Raw genomic sequence first — 24,010 nt, 5'->3', positions numbered from 1 at the left:
CCTACAACAATTAGTCCTACCCAAGCTGCATTTCTGGAAGAAACAGTTAAAACAATGATGAACTTCTCCACTTCCCCATTGACAAGGTGCAATATTTTAAGCGCACCAGTAGCATCTCCTGTTACTGGGCTAGGTGGAGCCTTCATTTGACTTGGGTTTCTCTTCAGACCCTTTGCTTTTGTTCTCAGCTATCCAATTTTCCACACACTTTACACATAAATTCTTGCCCTTCCGTCACCACTAACGTTCGTATATCCAATCTCTAAATCTCATTCAATTCAAGCTACTGTCCCTAGTGCGTTTCACATGCCTACAACATGTAAGCTGTACAATGAACCACACTTAGAAAAAAACCTGTACAAATACATGGTATGTCTAAATTTTACCCCTTCGGCTTGGTTTCACTACTTTGTGCCTAGAAATCATATCATATGTGCCAGTCTTAAGAAACTGCATTGAAGACAACTACTTAGTTTTCCATCCTGCAAATTTTATTATAAATTTAATATGATCTCTCATTATGGAAGAGGCTTGTCTCCCTATCCACTGCCTGTATCAGATCTGTATATGTACACTCCATGACTTTTGTACGACGCTTAACATTTTCTTAATTAGTAACAATTGGCTCTCCTGTTTGATGCAGGGTCACTTCCCTCAGTAGAAAATTCTGTTTCCCAGAGCATCTTTCTTGCCTCTTTCTTTCTAACTTTGTATCTTGCTGAATACCATTCTGCTGTTCTCCACTGTACACCCATGTTCAGAAGCTTCCTGCCATTTCCAGTGGGACAAGTTTTCCTTGTTCTCCATCACAGTTTGTCAGTTCAAACTACAAAACGTGGGTTTGTTGGGTATTGCTTGAAAGGCTAAGAAGCCACAAAAGCTGGATCCAAGTTATGGACAAAGACTGTAGTACCTCCTCAACTTTTTCTGTTAGCTACTTGAAAATGAATCTGAAGATGTTCAAATGTTTATGAAGAACAATTAGATTTAAAATGCTCAAGGTCTGCAAGTATTCCTCAGGGACATCATTGCAAAGCACTCTTGCAAAACCCATCTCCGCCTGTATTTCTATACTGCATCCCTTAATTTGTCCAGTGCGGCCATCAGCCTCTCATGAGCTACATCTGACTCCATAATCTCCTTTACATATTGAGATATATGTATGTCATATAAACACTAGTTTTGATTACCTATAGTTTCTAACCTCTGTTTTAATAGAATTCTTTGTTTAAATTAGTAGAATGTCTTAGAAATTAACAATACTTCTTTAAAATTACCAATCTTTCAGCTCCTTGTTTCTAAAACTTTCATTCTTTTTTGATACCATGTTGCATGTTGCATTTCCAGTAGTGCTGATCCAGCAAACACTTCAAAAAGCCAACCCAACAAAAAACCCAACTCAAAACTTCAGACAAATAAATCCCCACACTCCAGGGAAGAAAGATAATTTTCTACCTACTGTATTTTCCCTGCAACATCGATACCTTCATCACCGACGCTACTACTAACATTGCCAAACCACAGGGTTTCTAAAACTGTATCATCTAGATCTGCTTTTCACTTCTTTCTTTCAACATTTGCAATGATGGAAGATTTTTTCTTAGTGTTACTATATAAATGTGAATGCAATATTAATAGCAAGAAGTTTAATTCTGACATAATTTCATTTAGGTACAGAGGAAGAAAACACAGCTAAGTGCCCCAAAATTCTTTCAGGCCAATTTAAACCATTTCTTTCCAATATATATTAATGCAACACTTCTAAATGGCAATAATTCCATTAATTAGTTCTATTATCCAGGAAGTCTTCAAGTATTTAAACAAGAAATTAATGAAGCATACATGTAATCTTTTAAAAATATACAAAAAACCTGTATACAAAATTTCTGCAATTTTCAGTTATATTAATACTTTATCAACAGAGATCTGTTTTACAGGCTTCTGTGGAATTAAAAACATTAAGACCACTTAGTCTCAGCAATAAACCTCTGTAGAAGTGTTTTTCTTATTCATAAATACAACCATAATTATGACTACTTTTTGTAGCCATCTTCAGCACTTCTATTATCTTTACGAGACCACGTGATACAAAACAAACTGCCCCGAAATCATCAATTCCTTCCTTACGTGTTTTCAAGGTGTAGTTTTTCAATAATAGTACAAAACAGTATTTGTTGTGGCAGAAAAGAGTGATTATTGCTCTAGTTACTTCAAAACTCACCACCATAATTAAGTGACTTTTGGGAAAATTTTAGGTGGATAGGAATCAGAGCAGGCTGTAGTAACTTTAATACATGTTGCCAGTAAGAAGAGCTGAGACTACAGTAAAGTCTGAGTAAAAACAAAGTTCAGTTATTTGAATTTCTGCTTTTTCCTTGCCTGAAACTCTTCGGTTTTATTTTTGACAGATTTTATTAGCATTGATAAGGCAGGATCTATGGCTTTCTTTGCAACCTCTCCTTTCTTTGCCATCTTGTTCTCCTGCCCCTTAAGATCTTGCTCCTTTTCCTCTCTTCGGCGAGCTTTCTCTTCCAGGATCTTTTCTACTGCTTTTGTTTTCTTGAAATTTGGATCTGAAGGATCCAAATTAAACAGGGGAGAAGTAAACATGGCTTGGAATCTTGTATCGGCAACATTTACCTGAAGGCAGAAAAGAAGTACTTATTTTAGGTAACCTTTACCCGCGATATCAAAGCTTTTAAATGCAATAAAATATGAGCTGCTCAAGGAGTTGTAGCTCATGCGATTGTTCGCCATTCCTGGAACTGCTCCAGTCACAAAATCCCAGTGAGCGTGAAGTAGACAGCCAGAAGATACAATTGGTAAAACAGACAAGTGAATGCTTGTACAAATCCTGTCTGTGCCTCTATCGGCAGACCAAGGAGAGGTTTGTTGTTGAGGACTGGCCAGGATGAAAGAGGCAGTGGGTAACAATAGAACAAACATACCAATGAGTATTTTAGGCAATGAGTTGTACACACCCTTGCATAAAGAGCATCTTGCTATCTTACACAGAGTTTGAATCTGTTCCCTTCAACCTTGTATCAGAGTATTTCTTACTTTTTGAAAACAGCTTGCAACTCCCTAAAAAGGTAGATCTCTCCTTCAGACAGAGTAAGGGAGGAGAAGGATATGAAACCACCAAATTTGTCCTGAAAATAATTGATATTAACAATGAAAATAATTGATATCAACAAAGCTGAGCCTCAAAATCAAGAGTGCGCCATTACCTGGAAGTCATCTTCTACTAATTCCTTCTTTTTCATTAAAAGTTTCTTTTTCTTCTTGCTCAAATTCTGTTGTTCTACAATCTTTTTATAATTAAAATGCTTTCTCGTATCATCCTCATCATCCATCATAAGCAGGGCCATTTCAGCCTGTGAAAAAATAAGAAAGTCACATATACCATGAAATTAAGTTTTCTATGAAAAATTGAGCACCTCGTTAATGAAGTCTTTATGAGTCTACATATATATAAATGAGTTGAAACAGGTTTGTCAGGGCAGTATTATTTCATCCATAACAACATTCTTTTAACATTTTGAGGTGTAATATTAAATACAATAGTTGATTTCCTTTTTATTAGGTATAAAATAAATGCAAATACCTACATTTGACTTTCAAACATACTAATAATTTAATCTGAAAATTGTACACCATAACTTAAAAATGGATACAATTTTATATTGATATTTATATAGGAAAATTAAAATTAACATATACAAATTTAATAAATATATTTAGTTAACTTGTTCTCAGACGGAATGAAAAGCAAACATGCGAAAGCAAACAATTCAGTCTTCAAGGATAAAAGTCTACAGGATAAGGTATGAACACACAAATGTTTCATACAACGCTGATGTTAAAAGTAGACATTGAGCACTGCCCAACAGGCCAACAGACTGGGATAGCTTTGAAGCTGGAGGGACTATCAGCTCAACCGGCGTGGCTTTCGTGCCCTGACATTTCCGTGCTACCTAACCCTCTTGGGCTGTGTTCAACTATGATCTTCCAGAAATACACCATGGCGTAATCCTAAAACATCAAAGTAAGGACCATCTACCACTCTTCTTGGGTAATTTTTGTCCCAAAAGCTCTCGCTATTAAAATGATACAGTTTTCTTCTATTGCTGTCCTATGGAATTTAGTAGTTCCGCTCACAAACACGTAACATTAATATTTGCAGAATTCAGGCAATGCAACATGTGTTGATTCTTAACATTTGAAACCACTTTACCTTTTGTTTTTCAACTTCATCTTCATCTTCTGAGGTACTTTCAACTGATTCTGCCTTCTTCTTTAAACCTAAGTGCAAATATAGGACATGCCCACATTTATTCAAGCTTATGCACAAAAGTATAATTTACCTATGAATAAAACCTCTAAGCGTATCTCATTTTCTTGTAATCAATACTTAAATGTCAGATATGGAAAAAGGCTGAAAAGTTAAGAAAAACCAGCTAGACTTAAAGCAATAAAAACCTGCTGAATATTTGTTTAATTTAAGGAGGTAGCAATATCCAAATGGCATAAACAAGTCATCAAAAAACCAGTTAAAAATTGTTTTACTGTATTTTTCATAGAGAGTATTACTCCACTCCCAAGGCGTTTTAAATAGAAATTAGTTTATATGCTCATAAATGTAATTGAAGTGTCCTTCAGTTTTCAAATTGTTCATTCTTTCTACTTAAGTAGACAATGTAGTAAATACTTAGAATAAAAAGCAAACGTGTGTATCTTCTCTGTATCCAGAATACAAGTCTGCCAGCTGAAAAAGAGTACATCAGCCAAAAAAACCCAAGGACAAACAGGTTTTTAAATTTATGTGCAAGGCTAAAAGACCATGTTGTACTGTTAGCCATGCAAGCACAAAAAACCCCTTGCAAATAAGACCTGAACAGAATCACAGGAATGAAAATATGATCGACTCTGTTCAGACTGAATATTCTTCTGATGAAGCTCTTAGTGTCTTAGAATTTACTTTAGATACAAAGTGCTGATTAGACAGACATAATGAATACTAACAGCATAAACCATTTGTCAAACAACTTTTAATGAAAACAGACCCATTTATAAATCCTACAAAATCAAATTATTCTCTTTGGAATGCCTGTGGACCTTGATTAAGAAGGAGCAGGAAAAGCAGAAGGTTTCCTGACCTGAACCACACACTCTGACCTTTGAGCTTGGAATTACATTCCCAGGCAATTTATTACAGTCCACTGGGGGTACACTTAAGGAAGATATTTGGCTCCATTTTGTTAAGCCACATTTGTAGTCAGACTAGAAATACAAACATGCCAAAAAAACGTCAAGTTACATCACTAAACATACTCTGGAACAGGATATGTTTCTTGAAGAACAGTTTTTCCTCCCTTGACTATTCTCTTGACTATTTCTAAATGGATTCCAAGCTGGAAATGGATTTCTAGAAGAAATAAACCACCACCACCACCAAAAAATAAGCTATCCAGATGCGCAATGTCATCACCTCAAGAACTAAATTGTTGATTTAGTAGTTCCAGAAATGTGCAGGAAAATCAGATTCATATATAATAATGTTACCTAACCTACACAACTTATGTTGATGTGTAGAAGGGAGAAATAAATGTCTTAGATAAGACTTCAACAACTATGAAATCTTTTGTATCTTCCCAGAACTGGCTAAACTACAGAAAAGGAAACGGGGCGCAGAGATACGAATTGGAGACAATTATTCTAGATGTTAAATCAGTAAATTGCTTAGCCTTTCCACCCATCCCTGAAAGAAGGGATCTCAAATCATCTTCCCTTGTCTTTCACTATACGCAGAATCCCAGAGGTGAAGATAACTTTTCTTCATGCCTTCAGAGACTTCTGTTGCTGCAGCTGGGGGTGAACCAGGCACTAGTATCAAACTATTTGCTTCCTACTATGACCCTGTGCAGGTAATGAAAACAGCTTGGTACCCAAAATCACTCTGAGCACTAAAAACTTTGCATCATGCTGAAAGTCATTTGGTTTCAGAATTCACAAATACATCGTTTTCCTCTTTCTCCTGACGTAGTCCCTCTCCCCACACACATTCTGGAAGTCCCTTCCACCTTTTGCACACAGCTGAATGTAAAACCTATGGTAAGAGTCCTCCCCAACTGATTCCAAACCCTCGGATTTTACCTACCACCTGATCCCTGCTGCCATCATTTAATCAGATTTGGTCCACCCTACAGCAGCAGATACTCGTCTTCAATGCTATGCAGAACCAATCGCAGCTACCAGCCAGTGAGAAAAGCTTCTAGTCTCTGCTGCAAACCCCCCTCAAGCTCTTTCTCAGCTCAAGAATTTAGTTTGCAACATTTGCTTTGCACATCAAAAACTTGCCACTGCTAACAGTAAAAGCTAATCATAATTTTGAAGACTTCAAATACAGAGACCGACCCCAGACCAAAAACTCCTCTCATAAGACCTCTCATCTGTCTTACTCAGAAGCTTGAAAGTCATCCTCCAAAGCCTTGCAAAGACATGCAGTATATCAATCAATGTTACAGCTAAGACCTTTATCTTCCAAGTACAGGTCCTACAACTATACTCAGATTTTGCTGTTAACCTCTTATGTCCCCACAGTCGTACTGTGACCTTCCAGCATTAAAAAGCCATCAATTCCTACATATATCATAAATTAGATCACAAGAAGGCATTAAATGGTTTGGAACCTATAGGAGTTGTAATAATGTGTAAAGACATGTAGCCCTTTTCCTCAAAGAAGGATCGATAGAAACTACATTTAATAGTCTGAAGCACTCTGAAACTATTCAGTGATCTCCAAAAGCAGGACATTGCTCTCATGTTAATAAGCAATTACACTATTCAGCTATTAATCTTCCAACAATTTATGCTACAAACATCATTCTAAGTGAACCTTTTCTGAGACTCCACAGAAACAGATGCAGTAAGACTGAAACTGGCCAAGGCCAATGAAAGTTCTACACTTTCTGAAACAACACGTGCATCAAGGTAAAATGAAAGTGACAAATCCCATAACTTCCACTTCTCCTTCTACAGCATGCAAATTTGTTAGGCCGTTTCTCTAACAGCTCCTTACGCCCTTGCTTCCTTTCAATTGCCTCAGGTTGTCAAAAACTAACTTATACAAGACCCAGACACATTACAGCCAACAAGTGAATCCAGCACGGGAGCAAAGACACCACTGCAAAACTCTAACAGCACTGTTGCGTCCACACCATTTCTGCATTGGTCCACCTGAGTCTGCAAACATATCCTGTTATACGCTTTTTCAGCGTAATCTAAGATCATCTGACAGTCAGTTTAAGGAAGGAATTTCAATCTTTCAGGGGAATTGTGGAAGGCTTGTGAAAAATTACAATCATTCAAGTTATTGATGCCTATACCCTAGATACGAAGTTGGCAGAGCTACAACCTAGTTCAAAGAGGATTGTAACCCACTTTCCCCAAGTGGATAAGCTAGCTGTGCTTAAAAACAACTCTAGCTATGAGACAGAGGCTCTTCTGGGTAAACTTGGTGAAAGCTAGACAAAGTTGTGCTGCGTAATCATCGTTAAAGTATCAACTGGCTTTCAGCCAACAACTGTACTCTCCCTTTAAAACTTCTCCAGGGCTAACCACGTTCTGCTTTCTTCCTCTTAGTAGCTTATCAGTAATCTTGCAGATGATAGCTTCACTTTCTTAACCTTTATGTCTATTTTATTGTCCCCAAAGACTCCATTACACACTAAAAGCTTACCCTCTATATTATGGACAAGAAGGTTTAAGAATCTTTCTCTGCTGAGTCCCTCCTCCATGGCACAAAGAATTTCTTATATAATGCAGGAGAAAACATTTTATCAGAGATTTCACATAGAACGCTGAAACATCAAACCTTAGTACGATAGTACCTACATAACCTTCCTAGTTAAAAAAAAAAAAAAAAGTGGCGGAAGGATTGGCAGCTTTACGAGTCCTGAAATAACCTAGACACAACTCAGCAGGAAAGCATGGCAGAAAACAGCATTGCATGGCACTTGAAATTGTGGTATTTTCTATAAAACATGGATAGGACTCACCCTACTGTTCTGTACTTCAGATTAGTAAGACATGTACATATGCACATTAAGACACAAAGAAGTCCACGTTTTGGTTTTTAGTTATTTACTTTCTCCTGATATAAACTTCAGACAATCAGGACAGAAGCCTATGCTGGCTGGTATCAAAATAAAAAAAGTAATTTACTCTTTTTAAATGGAACTTGGATCTGAACTGCTACACTCAAAACCAAAAAACCCACAACCAAAAGAACAGACTGGTGATACTTGTAAATCTGTTGCTATCTTCTTTTTGTTCATTTGTTTTCTTTCTCCTTTTTTTTTTCTTTTCTTCTTTTAATATCCACCAGTGTGAGCCACCCTTAGGTTTTGGCTCCCAAAAGCATGGAAAGCCAGGAACTCACAGTTATTGATTGTCCCTACCTTAAAATTTTAACCAGCAAAATCATACTCAAAATAAATCTGCTGTTACCACAGCAAAAGCTAACTTAAACATCAGACCAAAAAGCCTGTAAAAAAAGTATCCTAAAAATCTAAACTGGACAAGTTATTTCCTAAATTATTACATTTCACTATTTGGGTTTCTAGGCAGCCAGAGTACACTGGTAAAAACGTGTATCTGATTAAGAGAAAAGAAAATTGATTTCTTCTGAAACACAACTTTGTTGACGATGCAAAAAGATTTGACATTTATGTAATTGACCCAAACTTCAGAGAGATCCATACATATCTGGCTCCTCCTATATAAAAGGAAACAGGCTTTGAAAGCAATGAAGTTCTTTCCTCTGGAATATTTAGGGGAGCAGATGGTCAGCTTGTTTCTAACAGCCATCCCCAGAAAGTGGCTAAATAACTGTCTCTGGTAAAAGCTAAGAGAACAATGTTCCCTACCATTCCACATATCACAATATGCCTCATTTTACAAGAAGAGGACCTGCAACCTCAGGCAAATGGCACCTACTTTATTTCACTCTGAACATGCTATCTCTGTGTTTACTCTAGCCCAACTTTGTTTCTAAAGCTCATTATTGAAAGAAAGGGCAGATTTATTGCAGAAGTCACCTGTCTTGACCCACCTGTTTTCTCAAGTTCCTCAGCAAAATATGGGTCATTGAGATCAACATCAGGTGGAAGTTCATCTTCACTCTGTTCTTTCTCAGCAGTAGCCTGTAACAAAGCACAGTCATTATTTCCATCAACATACAAACTACTACTAATGTTTCACTGGAATGAGATGTTCCTTCTATTAGTAACTATGAAGATGAAAACTGTCATACTGTATGCTGAACATCATAAAAGCAGAAGACACTAAAAACTGCTAGTAAAGACAAATCGACAATTTAAAATCTGTTTCACAGATTGAAAGCTTTTTATGTAGCTGAAGAAGGGCTATTTACATCCTCTGAGGATCCTTATGACATGTACCCACAAGCTGTGATGCACTAGCTAACCATACCAACAAATTACAGGATCACAGCATTGTTATACCCTTACTTTATGTTATACCCTTACTTTATGTTCCACAAAAGCTCTACTTGGGGAAAAACTTGAGGAAGGAGCTTCATTTTGTGCTCCGAAATTCAAAAAGATTGAGTTTGGATTTAAAAGAACAAATTTTATTATTGGAAGTATTTTGTCGTACACCTTGCCCCTTGACTTAATTTATCAGACTGAAGAAGAATATTATGCTAGCAGAAGTTGCTCTAGCAACAGTAGAATTGCACTCATCTTCTGTAAGGTTGAAGAGGTTACTCATCAAATGCCAGTTAAAACTTACCGGAACGCACAGCATAACTGAAGTTGTAGCGATTACTCTTAAAAACATTATTCTGCAACATGAATTATAGTCAGAGTAACTGAAGAATTTAGTGAAGCTAGACTCTGTATGCCACATGCTTTTCTCCTAGCATATGCACAAACATTTCATTTATCTGCCTATTTCTGCACATGACTGCTACAGGAGTCAGTTACTTCACAATTACTTTCTGCGTCTGGAAGATGAAGCAGCAGCAATTTTCATGTCACTATAGGACCATTTTGTTATTCATCCACAGAACTATTTACCAAATTTTCTCTTGCAATTTGAAATTTGAGTAGTTCTTTGTGGGTATTAATTCTTTGCCACCGCAGCTTTGGGAAGCAAGTCTGTATTATTTTAGGCTAATAATTTCCAAAACTACAATTATCATTATCATAACAACTTTGAACTGATATGCATACAGTAGCAAAAAGACCCTTCCTAACGCATTCAACAATGTAAATTGAAAAACAACTGTTATTATGACTCATTTATATTTAAAGTAACACAAGTAAATGAAATTTTGTGTAAGCATATTATGTATGATCAGTAGTACCCCGAACATCCTTTAGCTCTGTAAGTTTGATGAGGCACTCTCAGTCTTTCCAAACTAGTGACCGCTGCACATTCAAACCTTAAAATAGTACTGGATGCTATACAACTTTTTATTTAGTTTATCCAAAACAAAATAACAGCAACTTAAGAAAACAAACAAACAACTCCCCCCACAAGTGGTCAATATAAACATTACCTTTCTCTTTTTTTTAAGAATTCTTTTTTCTTTCTTCTTTTCTAGAAATTTTTGCCAGGGAGTTAGGTTATCCTTTCCTTCCAACCTGTTTTTGACCATTTCTTCAGCAGTTTCTTTGAGGCCTAGAACAAAAACGAGTAAGTTAAAGAAATGAGATGAATCTTAACTTTTTTTTCAACCGTTTCCTCCTTTGCAAAGGAATCATCTAGTTTTTCTTTAACAAGTCTGTGAAAACAATATAAATATTGCTTCAAACAACTTCTTTATAAATAAGATCAGTTTACAGGATGTATTTTTTCAAATAAAACATTTCTTCATAATAAACTGTACAAGAGTCAGAAGAAGAGCTTGCTTATGTGATAGCCAATTCCCAACACGCTTGCTGTTTCTCACAAAGGTCTCCTCTCCAGACATCAGTCTACAGATGCCACTTTTTAAGGATGAGAGTAACACAATAAAACCACCACCAACAGACATATACAGAGCCCTTTTATTTAATGTACCTTGCTGTCATTAGTTAAGATGCACAAAACCACCACAAATACCATCCAGTCATTCCCATTTTTCATGCACAGCAAAACAAAGTACAAAAGATTAAGTGAGCTGGTGATTCTGAAATGTTAAATCACTATCAGAATATAGGGTCATCTCACAGCTGGCTTCAACCTCTCTAACTGGTGCTCTCCATTTCACACAGAGCTATTATCTGGTTGTCGCTGCAGCTGTATGCCTCACTCACAATAAAGTTGCCTCACTCACACAATATAGCATCTCCATTGCTGAAACTGTGCTTCTATGACAATGCTGCAGGATCTCCCATGACCAGTGTATTTTTCATCCATCATTGTAAAAGAGAACAAGAATCTATTATTTGAATAAGTTTAAAGTAAAAATGAATTCACAGCTAGAAAGCACAGGAAAACATAAATAAATCTGAAAGAATTTCTTGCATTATGTACTGACATCAAAACATGACATGTATTAAGATAAACTAAACAAGTTATTTTCAAGTCATCTAGCCTTCTAAAGCTACTTAGTACCAGTCTGCCTTAACAACAGAAAACTACCTTAAATTAAAAAGCAGTACACAGCCGGTATGACAGTAAACCTAGATTCAGATTCAATGCTTGATGTAAATAGCTTATTTTTTAAAAAAAAGTATTTCTTAACAAGAAGCAGAGATTAAGGGCATAGACAGCTTGAAACATATCAGCCTCTCAAAGAAACAAAGAAAAAATATTTGAAAGAATGTTTTCTGTTATCACTGATTACCAGTTCAAATTGTATTAACTCCAGATCAAAACAATAAGCAGCGAGAGAAATAAACCATCCTCTTACTTGGTTAGCCACACCAAGTTACCAAAAGTAATTTTTGTATTTAGCAGCTACATGACCTGAAAGATCAAAGGGAAAGAGTACCATTCTCCCACTAGATTTGGTGAGGAACTGTAACTATTAAATCCTTAACTCAGATCTGCATCTCTTCCATATCCTTTTGTTATAGGGATGGTGTAAGAGAAGCCCTCAAGTTTGCATTTCCTGACCTGTCAACAGTTGGGAACAGTGGCTAAATACTTTGCTGAAGGAAGTTTCCTCTTTACTTTCAGAGCATGACAGTTTTCCGAGGGTCCTAGAAAAGTAAACTCCATAGAAGTGCAAGGTATCTGGCTCTAAATAATTCTCACGTAACAAGATCAGACAGTTAGGTTTGGATGTGTTGATTAGGCTTACATTAAATTCCATAATTTCGCACAGACTGCCTCTGTTTCAAAGCACGGACAAGTATGTCCTAACCTTCAATTTAGCCTTTTTGTAAATAAGCATTCCAATAGTTTCTCATCACGTGATCACATTTTACCTTTTCCAGGTGATCTTAACCGTTTGATCATGAACACGTAACTACTTGATATTTTGTGTTACTGGTCAATATATAGCAAGTTACTGAACACAATAATAGCAAAACTACCAAACATAATTGAGCCCTACTCTAGAAACAGAACGGAGTGTTCTATAACATGTATTCTTACAGTATTCAAAGGTGCAAAAACATCACCTTAAAAAAGAATCCATTAAATAACTTGAGCATCCCCATTTGACATCTAGAGTATTTAAATCCAGAATAAGCACTTTATTTAAAAGCAATCTTCATTTTTTCATGAAAAACGCCATACACTTCAGGAATGCTTTTTCAAAAGTCTTTACATCACATAGCACTTGCATGTTATGATGACAAATACTGATTTCAGGTGCAGATTACATGCTTCCAACACCTTCTTCACAGGATGGGCACTTGCAAAAACAAAATTTCACATGTAAAGAGATGAACTGATTTGCCTTGCAACACACTGGAGCAGAATTCAGTGGCAGAAAGACAGAATCCACTTCCCTGGCAGGAGGTAACAGCCTGAGCAATGAAGTATTTTTCTACTATCTGCAAATCCTTGCTTCATTCACTACACACTTTTTTTTTTTTTTAAACTTCTGTAACAAATGAGTCAGAGATCCTATAGTTAACATCCTCTTTTACGACATGGCTGATATATCTTGGGAGCGTGGAGGAATCATGTTTCTGCTTCCCCCCTCCACGCCTGATATTTGCAGTCTCTTCCCCAAATTCTACTTGTTCCAATTGTCTCTCTTCAGCATCCCCTTCTTACCATCCCAGTCCAGCCGTCACCTAACCAAATCCTACTCTCCTGCTCCTCACACCAGTTTTATTGCTCAGAAATCATACTCGGACCTCTCCAGATATCCTAAACTAGATCCCATTCTTTTTCCCAACTCCAAGGTTTCTCAGTTGGCCAGTCCCTGCTCCTCATCATTCCTTCCAGCTCTCCTCAGTAAAGAGGTACTGAAAACAGAATTCATAATGGAAAAAATGGGCAACTTTCATGGACAGTTCTACCCGTCCTCAGAAAAGCAGGCACAACGTTTTTCTGAAAAACTGCAAACACCAATTCCTGTTCTTGCGCTTGTCTACACTCCAAAAATAATTCAAAGGCCGGAGAACTGGTTACAACATGTCTGAAACATGAAGTGTGGACAAGATCTAAAATCATATTAAACCATGCCTTATATGAAGAAAAGAGTGGAGCAAAAAAGAAAGATAAAGCATCCTTCTACCATCCTGGAAAGAAGCCAGAATTAACAGTAAGTGGCAAACCATTACAGCCACAAAAATTGGGTACTAAACCAGCAAACCAACGCAGAGCCTCAATAAAGGAAGGATATTGTATAGGTTCACTAAAAACGTGCCACTAAGAAACCCTCTCATACAACAAGAACAAATATTTAGTTATTTCCAACTGTACCCCTCTTCATCTCCAAAGTCAATGAAAGCAGAGTCGTCAGCTTCCCAGAAACTGAACTACTATTCCTTTGGATATTATTTTGCAGTGGTTTTGTGGAAAAAATTACTGGTCAGGTAGCAACCCTGCAGATTCTCTCTGAAGACAGTAAATGCTGGATTAAAAAATATATGTCACATCTCCAGAAAGAGAGACCCAAAATCTCAAAGGAGGTTACAAGATTTCTTATTTATTTGCCTGGAAAATGGAATCATTTGATCCATCTGGCACAGAAGAACTTGGAGGAAAATACAGCCCTTTCTTGTGGTATTTGGCAGCCTCATGAAAGGCATTAGAGTTTCTCCACAGATTAGAATGGCTTAGAAAGTACTGTCCAGACCACTTCCCGAGAATAAGAGTGTATTTAAGTGGTCAAAAGGCTTTTGATTGCAGAAGGGGAAAGGAATTGTCTACTTTAGTTAGAATTATTAACTGTCCATAGAAAAGGCTAATTTATATCCTTATCAATTTTTTTTTTTTTTGAATGAGTCACACTAGTTTTATTTAATCTTCACAAATAAAGGCCAGGAAAAGAGGGGAAAAAGGTCATCTATATTAGCCTAACACTAAATCATACCTGAGCAAAAGGATTAAGAGTGTGATAAATACTATAACAAACCTAAGTATATTGCTTCTCACACTGGTGGGACAGTGAGGGAGGGTGGGCAGGCCAGAATTTTTACTTCTCTAAACATTTCGTTTTGAAAACTTTTGGAAGTTTAACAGCATGCAACTGTCACAACAATTAGAAGCTAAGAAGATACTTCTCTATTCTCAGGATATCTAAACAAGCAAGTCCATCATGCATGTAATACTTTACCAGAAAAAAAGAAACATCTTGTTGCAAATAGCTAAAAGGAATGGCAGACAGAAATAGAATATTTATATAAATATTATATATTATATAAATATTATATAAATAAATAACATTAGAATTTGTCACCCCCAAAGATAAGACATCTTAACTCAAGACAGTTCTCCTAACATAGCATAACTGCCTGAAAATAAACCTGTATCACCCTTGGTGGCTAAGACGTCGAGCGTGAAGAACTATAGTGCTGAGCTCACGTGCAGCTGAGCACACACTGCTTCGTGCTGCAAGAGCTAAGACTGCTTCAGTCAGAGGACATGCTAAGCAATGATATAGATTGAGATATATATTCCATAGGAGCATTTTCATGCTCCGTATAATCTGTAACAACATACAGTTGGAGTTCACTACGCACTTTACAGAGACATGATTGCCGGCTATTCGACTTCTGATGAAAACAAATTTTAAAGTTTCCTTTAAGCCTAGCTAAATATTTACATCTCATTCTTCCCAAAGGAAGAATTTTCAAGTCCAATTAAAAAAAAAAGCATGAAAAACTGGCTGAATATCATTAAGAAACGCAGTTGTGGTCTTCTCCCTCTTCACCTTGTAAAGGCAGCTTTGGGAGCTGGATAAAGATGTATAGTAATTGTTGCTCAAATCAGATATGATTAAGAAAACAGATGGATGCTTAAATATAACACTGATTTTTGTGCCTAAAAGAAACAGACCAAAGAGAGTTGGAACTACATCTAATTTATTTTTGCTGGCACTGTGGTTTATTTAAAACTATTATGATTCAAGAATAACTGAATCATTCACAAAGTATGCTTTCTATAACCATGTGTAAATATTTGTGCCAAAACTCAAATTCTTAAATTAATTCAAATCTCTGTCTTTCAATTGAAAAGCTCCCTAGATTTAACTGTTGTAACTCTCTGTATATTAAACATTTGGGCAGGAAAAAGATTTTGCAATAAGTCAAGCAGAGCTTGATAATAAAAATATTTCCACAGACATAAAATAGCTCTGAAAAAATTAAGGAGTCTTAAGAGATTATAACAAAAACTATTTTTGAATTCCCAGAATGCTCTAACTGAACATAATTAAATTGTTTTGGAATTTAAATAAGCACATTTGTTCAAGAAAAAAACCCAACAAAACACATAATAACTAATGTATTTCTCTCCCATAAGAAAGCATAGCCTCAACTGCATATATATCGCCAGAGCTATAAACTACTGTTCGGCATGTGCTGACTATGCTCCACTGTAAAAAAAAACCAAACCAAAAAACAAACAAACAAAAAAATCTCCCTTTCAGGTGTGCAGGACCTCCTCTCCAGAAATCACTAAAGGCTAAAATGTTCCCATACATAAGACTCAAAAGCAAAGTTAAGACACTCATCTTCCTTTTAGGACTTTTGTTTTGGACAAAACCATATTCCAAGGCCTAATAGGTAGTAGTGGCATCACCCGACCTCATGGAGGTGAAGAGTCTAACTAGCAAAGGCAAGTGAACACTTCATGATTTCCAGAACCTCTGCTCTTTGATAATACTCTAACTTTTTCAGGGTAAGAAATGAGGAAACACTAACATATACTACAAAATCACAGTTGCTGAACTGACATCGAATACTATAAACTACCAATGTAAACTTCATTGTGCACACATGTACATTCAACCATCATTATATGAAAAAATCTGGGCCAGTGCACAGACATCCAACTGATTCTAGACAAAGTCAGTCATATTTATCAGGATAGGGGGTGAGGGTGTGTGGGGGGTGTTGGTTGGGTTTTTTCCTCTTTTTCTATCTCTCCCTTAAAAGAGATGAAGCTATAGCAAAAGTGCTAGGAGCCCTGCAAGAAAGTGCAGTAAGGAAGGGGTTGGACTAGATGCGATATGGAACAAATCCAATTTTCTAAAGTCAAGTTCAGTAGCAAAGAAACAAGGAGCCCATTTATTAGGGAACTGGATTCCACCTCTACTACAGTTCCTAAATGCTAATATAATTTACTTGTAACATGCAAGGCACAGATTTAAGAGGCAGAGCCTTTCAGAAAACTTCTTGCTCGCCCTGTGCAAGACAGACTAAAGAAAGTTTTCTTTAGTCTCTCTTAAAACAACTTTCCATCTCCTCCAAAGAATGGTTTGCTCTAGAATCCTATGTCACCACCTTATGTTGCTTAGACTTTTTCCATTTACAGAACTTCACTCATACAAGTTGCAAGAATCTGCGGAAGACAGACTGTGTAACAACACCCCCTCCCAAATGTGTTTTCCAAACCAACACAAAAAATGGGGGAGTTTTTCTAACTGTTTAAACAATGCCTGGTCTGTATAAATACAAAACACATTCCCAGCAGCAATCGTTTCAACTGCAGTTTCCACCCTCAGTCTGAAAGGTGGCAACAACAAATCTTTGTAAAAATCTTAGAATAGCTACCTATGTATGAAAACTCAAAGAAGGGAGCCACATCAAGAATGCAAATACTGACACACTGTGGACAGATGAAGTAAAACACGACGATATAGCTGTGTAAGCAAGCACTTGTCCTACCGCACATGATATGTGCTTTCTCTAAAAGGTTTTGGGAGAATTCATATCAGAAATGATTGGAATTATATAAGCACGAGTGAAAGCACACAACTATTTTTAATGCCAGTGTATGCTTTTGAATACAGATCTTATCAAGAACTAGGAATAAAACTCTTCTATTCAGTTCAATCAATTTCACCGACTTGGTACAGACCAGAACGAGATTTAAAAAGTCAGCATTTATATTCAGCCAAAGTTATCTGAGTGAATTCAGAGTAAAATTAGTGAAAATCAGACAATTAGATCAGTATGCCTAGCTGGAATTAACACATCGGTGGTGAAGATCCAGATTTTGCCTTCTTTTCCAGAGTAGTTCTGTCATTTCAGCAAATGAAATCAAGCCTGCAACAAGATCTAACAAGTGCCAGGGCTAGTAAAGGCAGTCAGAATGAGCTCTGGGCCAGCATCAAGGAGGAGAGGCCAGAGTGAAAACCTTTCCCATTTTGGATGTAGCGAGTTGTTAAACTGGCTCATTACATCCCAGAGAAAGCACACACCAATAGACAACATATAAAAATCTGTCTGAACGTCTTTTCATCATAAAGGAAAAAACCCTGCAGACATTGGTTTTCAGATCTCAGGATGAGTTCTACTGAGATGCTATAGGGTGAAGTTATCTTTTTTTTTTTTTAATTTCCAGATGAAAAACTGGACGTCACTAAATACAACCAAATATCCCCCAACTTTTCTTCCTGGTAGCTTGCTTTGCTATAGAGCAGTCTCACCGGAAGGTCAGACTTCTCCCTTCTTTGTTCCCCCAAATCTTCAGCATTATGCAAGCAAGATTTTCAAACCATTCTCCTCTAATTTTATGCTATGTTTCCAAACCATACCGTTTTTTATTTTTAAAAGTGTAGGTATATTTTATGACTCTCTGGCAAACACATGAATTCTATTCAAAAAGATCTATAAAGTGATGAATGAAAAAGCAAGCACAAAAAAACCTGGTGAAACAATAAGCTACAAGGAACTTAAAGCTGAGGAACTGAGTTCAGTCATAGTATTTCTTCTATTTCCCTCATTGTAAACCATCTGGATTTCAATTTGTGGAAAAAAAAAGGTAAGCTTCTACTACTATAAATCCAACACCTTACACTATGTCCCTATTAGCAGGCCAATAGTGCATATCCTCTAAGTTAGTAAAAGAAAAAAATAAAGCTTACCCGGAACCCATTTAATCTCCATTCCTATATCCTTTTCTTCCTGTTTTTTCTCTTTTTCTTGGATACTTTGCAAAAGTTCTCTGTACTTGGCAATTTGCTCTTCATCATCCTTTTGGCTTTTCCTGAGTTTGTCATCTTCCATTTCATGAGCTACATCACCACCTAGAAAGAGAGAGTAAAGCTATCACAGCCTCAAGAAAATGATCAATTGAAGGTAATGGTTAGGACACCTAAGGCACATACATCATCTCTGAAAAACAATCTCAAGTATTTTCATCTATTATTGCCCCAAAAAGTAACCAGTTTTAGAATTGCCCTAGTTAGATGAAATAAAAATAGTATGTCCAGCGAAGGAAATCACTGATCAGACGCAGCATTCTTTACTGCGTTTTAAAATTATTAGTTTCAGAGTCCCTTACAGCAGGGTAGTACCTAAATCTCAAAAAATAGTTGTGTAAAGCATTTTGAAAATAGAGCACTACGTTTTAACAAATAAACCTTGCAAGAGTCTTTAACAGAGATAATTATTCAATGCCTTAATCTTCAGTGACTTGCTGAATTAACTAATGAAGCAAGATGGAAAGAGGTCTTTTTCTTCCTTTTTTTAGAAAAACACAATTACAATGTGACTTGCAATAAGCTTTTCAACAAATGTTTCAGAGAGAACAGGCTTTTAAGGCTTTAAAGATGCTGTATTTCCTTGAACTGCAGAAAACTAGGTTTAGGCAGGCTCCTTTTTTCTTTTTCTCTGGTTGAGCAGTAAAGCCGTGCTTCCTACTGTACTGAGTTGCATGGACAGCGTAACTGATGTCTAGAAAGACAGACCGCAGTTGCAAATTAACAGAGTGACCTCTGGTCTTTGCCTAAAACTTAGGTGTGACACTGTTGTTCTCTTCCACATCCCATCACTGCAAGAAGCTGGTTGTTGGTTGGGAGCAGAAATCTTTACCGCTCAGTTAACTGCAGCTGCTTTTCCACTTTCCCCATCAGTAGCTGGGATCTCTTAAAAGGAAAGCATCCGCTCACACGGCAAGCAAAAGGCATTCCGTTTTGAAGAGTGAGAAGAAAAATAAGCCATTTTGTTGTTTCTTCTTCCTGGTATGATGCAAAAAGGAGAACTACAGCTACACGGGATGGGAACTAAAGAAATCCTTAAGCTAAGAAAGGCTCCCCTGAAACTGGGTAAGTAACAGGCTACTAATTTGTATTTATTACTGTTTTTGCTAATTTCGCTAGGAGAAATTGAAGTGGCAATGCCTATTGTCATACTTTCTCATTTAAATAAAACATGCATTGCTTTTGTGAAATGTTCAACATGGCCTTCAAAAAACCCTTAAGAGCCTTTTCATTCTGTATGCAAATAAAGAACACTTGACAACAGCTGCAAGAAAGGAAAAAGAGCTGAATATGTTCTCAAAGTTTGTTCAGAGTTCAAATAACCTTGTCACTAGCCTTCAAGTATCACGCTGTATGGCACAACGTGAGGAACCACTTTCTGATGGATATTAAGGCAGCAATGCTTTCTGCCAATAGCTTGTTCAAAGACTTTCTGAACAAAACACACAAACAAACCAAAAAGTTCTGGTGCATTAACAGCTGCACTGCAAGACAAATACAATTAAGAGAAAAAAGCTTAACCTGTGAAGGAAGAAAATGCAAAAGCAGATGAAATTTAGAGTATAAAATACAAGTATATTCTTCTTTTTTAAACAGAGAGTAGTAACAGAAGTGCTAAAAGAAAAAAAAAAAAGAAAAAAGTTAAAATCCTGAGGCAGGTCCGAAACTTTCCAATATGATAGTTTGTAGGGTTTGTTTTTTAATTTTTAAATGCTATAATTCATCAAAAATATAAACAAGTGCAGAGGCTCAATATATGAAATTGCTGATTGGCAGCTGTGTTACCTGAGATCACACTCTTGTAATCATAGTGTTTTGACGAGATAGTATTCTTAGTTTAAGAAGATTATCTTGCAATGGCTCACTAGATTTTTTTTTTTAAATTTTTTTTTTAACTCAGCCTTACAGGCTAAAGAGAGTAGAAAAATTACAGCAGACATAACATTTGAAAAGACGACTGCTAAAAAACTGAGTTTCTTCTAAAGATGGAAAGATAAAATTCCCTCTCATGATGTAATGGCACACTAGAAAATTCAGCTACTGATCTGGATGCTCATGGCCATACCATAAAAATGCACTAAATGTCTCAATTTTATCCAGGGTAGTTATTCAAATTCAGACAGATACCAAAAACTCCAACAATGCACGCAGACCCGCAGAATGAAAATAAAAAGCTCTACACTCCAGCACTCAAGAAGCAAGTCTGAGGGAGGCATTATTACCCCATGATAGGAAAAATTAAATGTGTTGACCTTAGTCTTGAGCCAGAAAATAGTGAAAAAGAAAACTTTGGGGTTTAAGCCCACTTTCCCACATTCTCAGCACTCTCTGAACAAGAAGTTGTGCAAATCCCATTAGTTCATCCAAATGATAATAACAAAAGGAAAATTTAGAATTCATGCTATACAAAATAAGCTTATTCAAAGCATATCACAGTAGATGTCTTTTTGAAAGATATTTTTCAGAGAGCACATGGATACTGGAAGGAGAGAATGCGAACAGACAGGTAACAGTAAATGAATGGTAAGTATTACATTCTGGCTTTTTTACGTTTTTGCGTATTTTTTTTTAGGTTGGGGTAGTCTAACCACTTGAGTGGTGTGCACTGGACACAGTTTTTAAAATTCACTTTGCAAACCAGGTGACTGTAGCCACTGCAGCCTTTAAGCACCTGGCTGCACATCAGAGGTGACTGGGCATTGTAGAACCAGGCCTCCGATCCAGCCAGATGTAAGCCAAGACTAACATGCTTGCAATCACAGCTGGCTCCTGTCTAGTCATTTCTGAGTAGGGACACGCTGGCCTGCAAAAGCACACACACAAGTGTTCTTCAATTCTAAGTTTCTAAGTTACTGAGCACCTCCAACAGCTTGTATGAACTTCTTAGAAGGGAAGCTGAGGTGACCCCTGTTCCTGGCCTTTTTATTAAAAAAAACAAACCCAACACAAAAGCTCCTGCAAACATGGTTTGGAAAAGTATCCAACACCTGCATCAGTTATGTCAAGCTTCTGATGCTTCACAGAAAGAAAATAACCAGGTTGTGGTATCTCTATTCTGTCCCATGAAACTCTACCCAAGCTTGGCTAAATTAAACTGCTAACTCCTCTTGCTAGCTTGTCTCCTTCAGAAATATTTTAGCTATATGCCAAAACTAACCCAACAGAACTATTCTAAAAATTCAGATTATTTTCAAAGCAGCAGTTATGCCTGAGAGGGTCCAAAGTAGCTATACAGGAATAAGGGACAGAAGCTAACCCAAATAATATCCTAATCAATACATTTTTTAAACACCCATTGGATTCAGGGACAATATTAAATAATTGCATGTTCTACTGTTGTCACCTTCCACTTCTTAGCCTTCCGTAATAGTTCTAACAAATATAAACACACATGAATACTGTTCCTTTTTAAGACTGCAAGGAGGATTGTACTATCACGTGATAAAACGTTAAAAGATGCATTTAAATTTATATATGTAGTCAATTATTGTGCCAAATAAATTTCAAAATTGTAAAAAGATTTAATAAATGGTCTGATTTTATTTAGCATTAATCACTGAAAATAAGATTAGCAGCATTATTTAAAAAAAAAAAAAAAGTAAAACTCTACCCAACAACTACATGTTCGTTCTTTACACTTGTGCACCTGCGGCATCGATGCAGCAGCACAAATGAAAAGGTCTACTGTCTTTGTAGAATTTCGTACTGGAAGCCCAATACCACAAGAGTCTGTGTTCCCTGCTCCTACTGCGGAGAGCAGGGCTCCACATCGAGTTCCCTACAAGCCTGTCAGTGTTCAAGAAGTCTTTGGACAACTCTTAGATATATGGTTTAACTTTTAGGTTGCCCTGTGTGGAGTCAGGACTTGGACTCAATAGTCCTTATGGATCCCTTCCAACTCAGGACATTCTGTGATTCCGTGATTGTACACCATCGGGAACAGCTAATTAAAAATACACTGATAAAAGTATATTGTTATATAGTCTATCCAGGTATTCTGTGTGGCTGTGCAAAGCAGAACAGCAGAAAAGATGTTGTTCTTGCAAAGATAAAAAAATAGAACGAAACCATAATGCTTAACTTGAAGCATCATTTAAAATGCCATAGCTAAGTCACTGGTGCTCACCGTCAAAATAGCAATTTTGGGCTGGATTTGACGCACACCACAAGCGCTTCCTAACTGGAACAAAGGCATCCAAGTAACAGAAAATTCAGAAGCAACGTAAAGGAGATACTTTGTGCTATGAACCACAACATACCAGGTCACTGAAATACCTGACATTACAAAACTGTTGTATAATAGTAATACTAACATTCATGACACACATTTTAACTTGAAAAATTCCATAAAAAAACAGATTAGATCAGGCCAACAAAAACCTGTTTATAAATAAAACATTTTAATAAGTTAAAAAAATATGACTAAGAGTCCAGAACATTTTTTTCCTTATCACACTCCGACATTTCCATTCAAACAGCTGACATTGATTTCTCCCATTTGTGCATTTCCCACTGTGTCCCATTCCACATAATTCTGCTGGATGGAATCCTGGTTTGTATCACATAACTGCATGGATAAAACGTCAGCAACACATTAAAGACAGGGCAACATAATTCCTCTATTAATAACTTACTTTTCAAAACATCATTCGAATCTAGATGTTTCTAGGTTTAAAATTTATTAGTGTGATAAGATTACTTAAGGTCAATTTCTCTTCCTTCCCAGCAATGGAAGTGTACTTCTTTTCAATTTCTGAAGTGTGGCTAACTTATTGATGTTCGCTTTCATCACCACCCTATTACAGAATGCTATTCTCTAACATAGCGGTAGTCTTGTAGATAAAGTAAGATGGAAATGCTTTCCTCTGCATCTACTGCTCCCATTTAGTTACTTTACTAAGCATTACTAGAGAAAATAAAGCTCACAGAGTTGCAGTTTCTAAGTGCATTTTTATGTAAGATGAGAAACAAATGGACATTAACCCTGCCAAGATATTGCCAAGATGAATTTGCTGCCACATTTCCCAACTTTATAACCAGAAAAATACGTAATGTTCTTTTGCACGCTCCAAACCCATCTCTGATTGCAAGAACCTGCTATAATGCAGTATAAATCGATTTTAACATCTGTTTGAAAGACCCAATTAAGGCTTTATGACATTTTCTTTGCCTTGTAATTTAGGCTATATATATTAATTAAGAGCAGACTGAATTTTACAGAATCACAGATTGGTAGGGACCTCTGGAGATCACCTAGTCCAAACCCCTTGCTAGAGCAGGATCACCTAGAGCAGGTTGCACAGGATTGAGTCCAGGCGGGTTTTGAATATCTCCAGAGAAGGAGACTCCACAATCTCTCTGGGCAGCCTGTTCCAGCGCTTG

The 24,010-nt window shown here is 36.7% G+C and overlaps 1 protein-coding gene across 1 annotated transcript in view; it reads right to left on the bottom strand.

The window, feature by feature from the left end:
• Positions 1–1,710: 1,710 nt before the first annotated feature.
• The window catches only part of ESF1 (ESF1 nucleolar pre-rRNA processing protein homolog), a 33,206-nt gene continuing 10,906 nt past the window's right edge, over positions 1,711–24,010 (bottom strand). Inside the window, exons 9-14 of the mRNA XM_054819733.1 lie at positions 18,512–18,673; positions 10,589–10,710; positions 9,116–9,206; positions 4,238–4,305; positions 3,231–3,377; positions 1,711–2,640 (exon numbers count right to left, since the gene is read on the bottom strand). Coding sequence (XP_054675708.1) covers positions 2,353–2,640; positions 3,231–3,377; positions 4,238–4,305; positions 9,116–9,206; positions 10,589–10,710; positions 18,512–18,673 — 878 coding nt within the window. The 3' untranslated portion in view covers positions 1,711–2,352. The remainder of the gene's footprint in view (positions 2,641–3,230; positions 3,378–4,237; positions 4,306–9,115; positions 9,207–10,588; positions 10,711–18,511; positions 18,674–24,010) is intronic.

Source organism: Grus americana, chromosome 3 (assembly GCF_028858705.1).
Source record: "Grus americana isolate bGruAme1 chromosome 3, bGruAme1.mat, whole genome shotgun sequence".
In the NCBI taxonomy this organism is placed as follows: domain Eukaryota; kingdom Metazoa; phylum Chordata; class Aves; order Gruiformes; family Gruidae; genus Grus; species Grus americana.
This window is presented reverse-complemented; position numbering and strand designations above follow the sequence as displayed.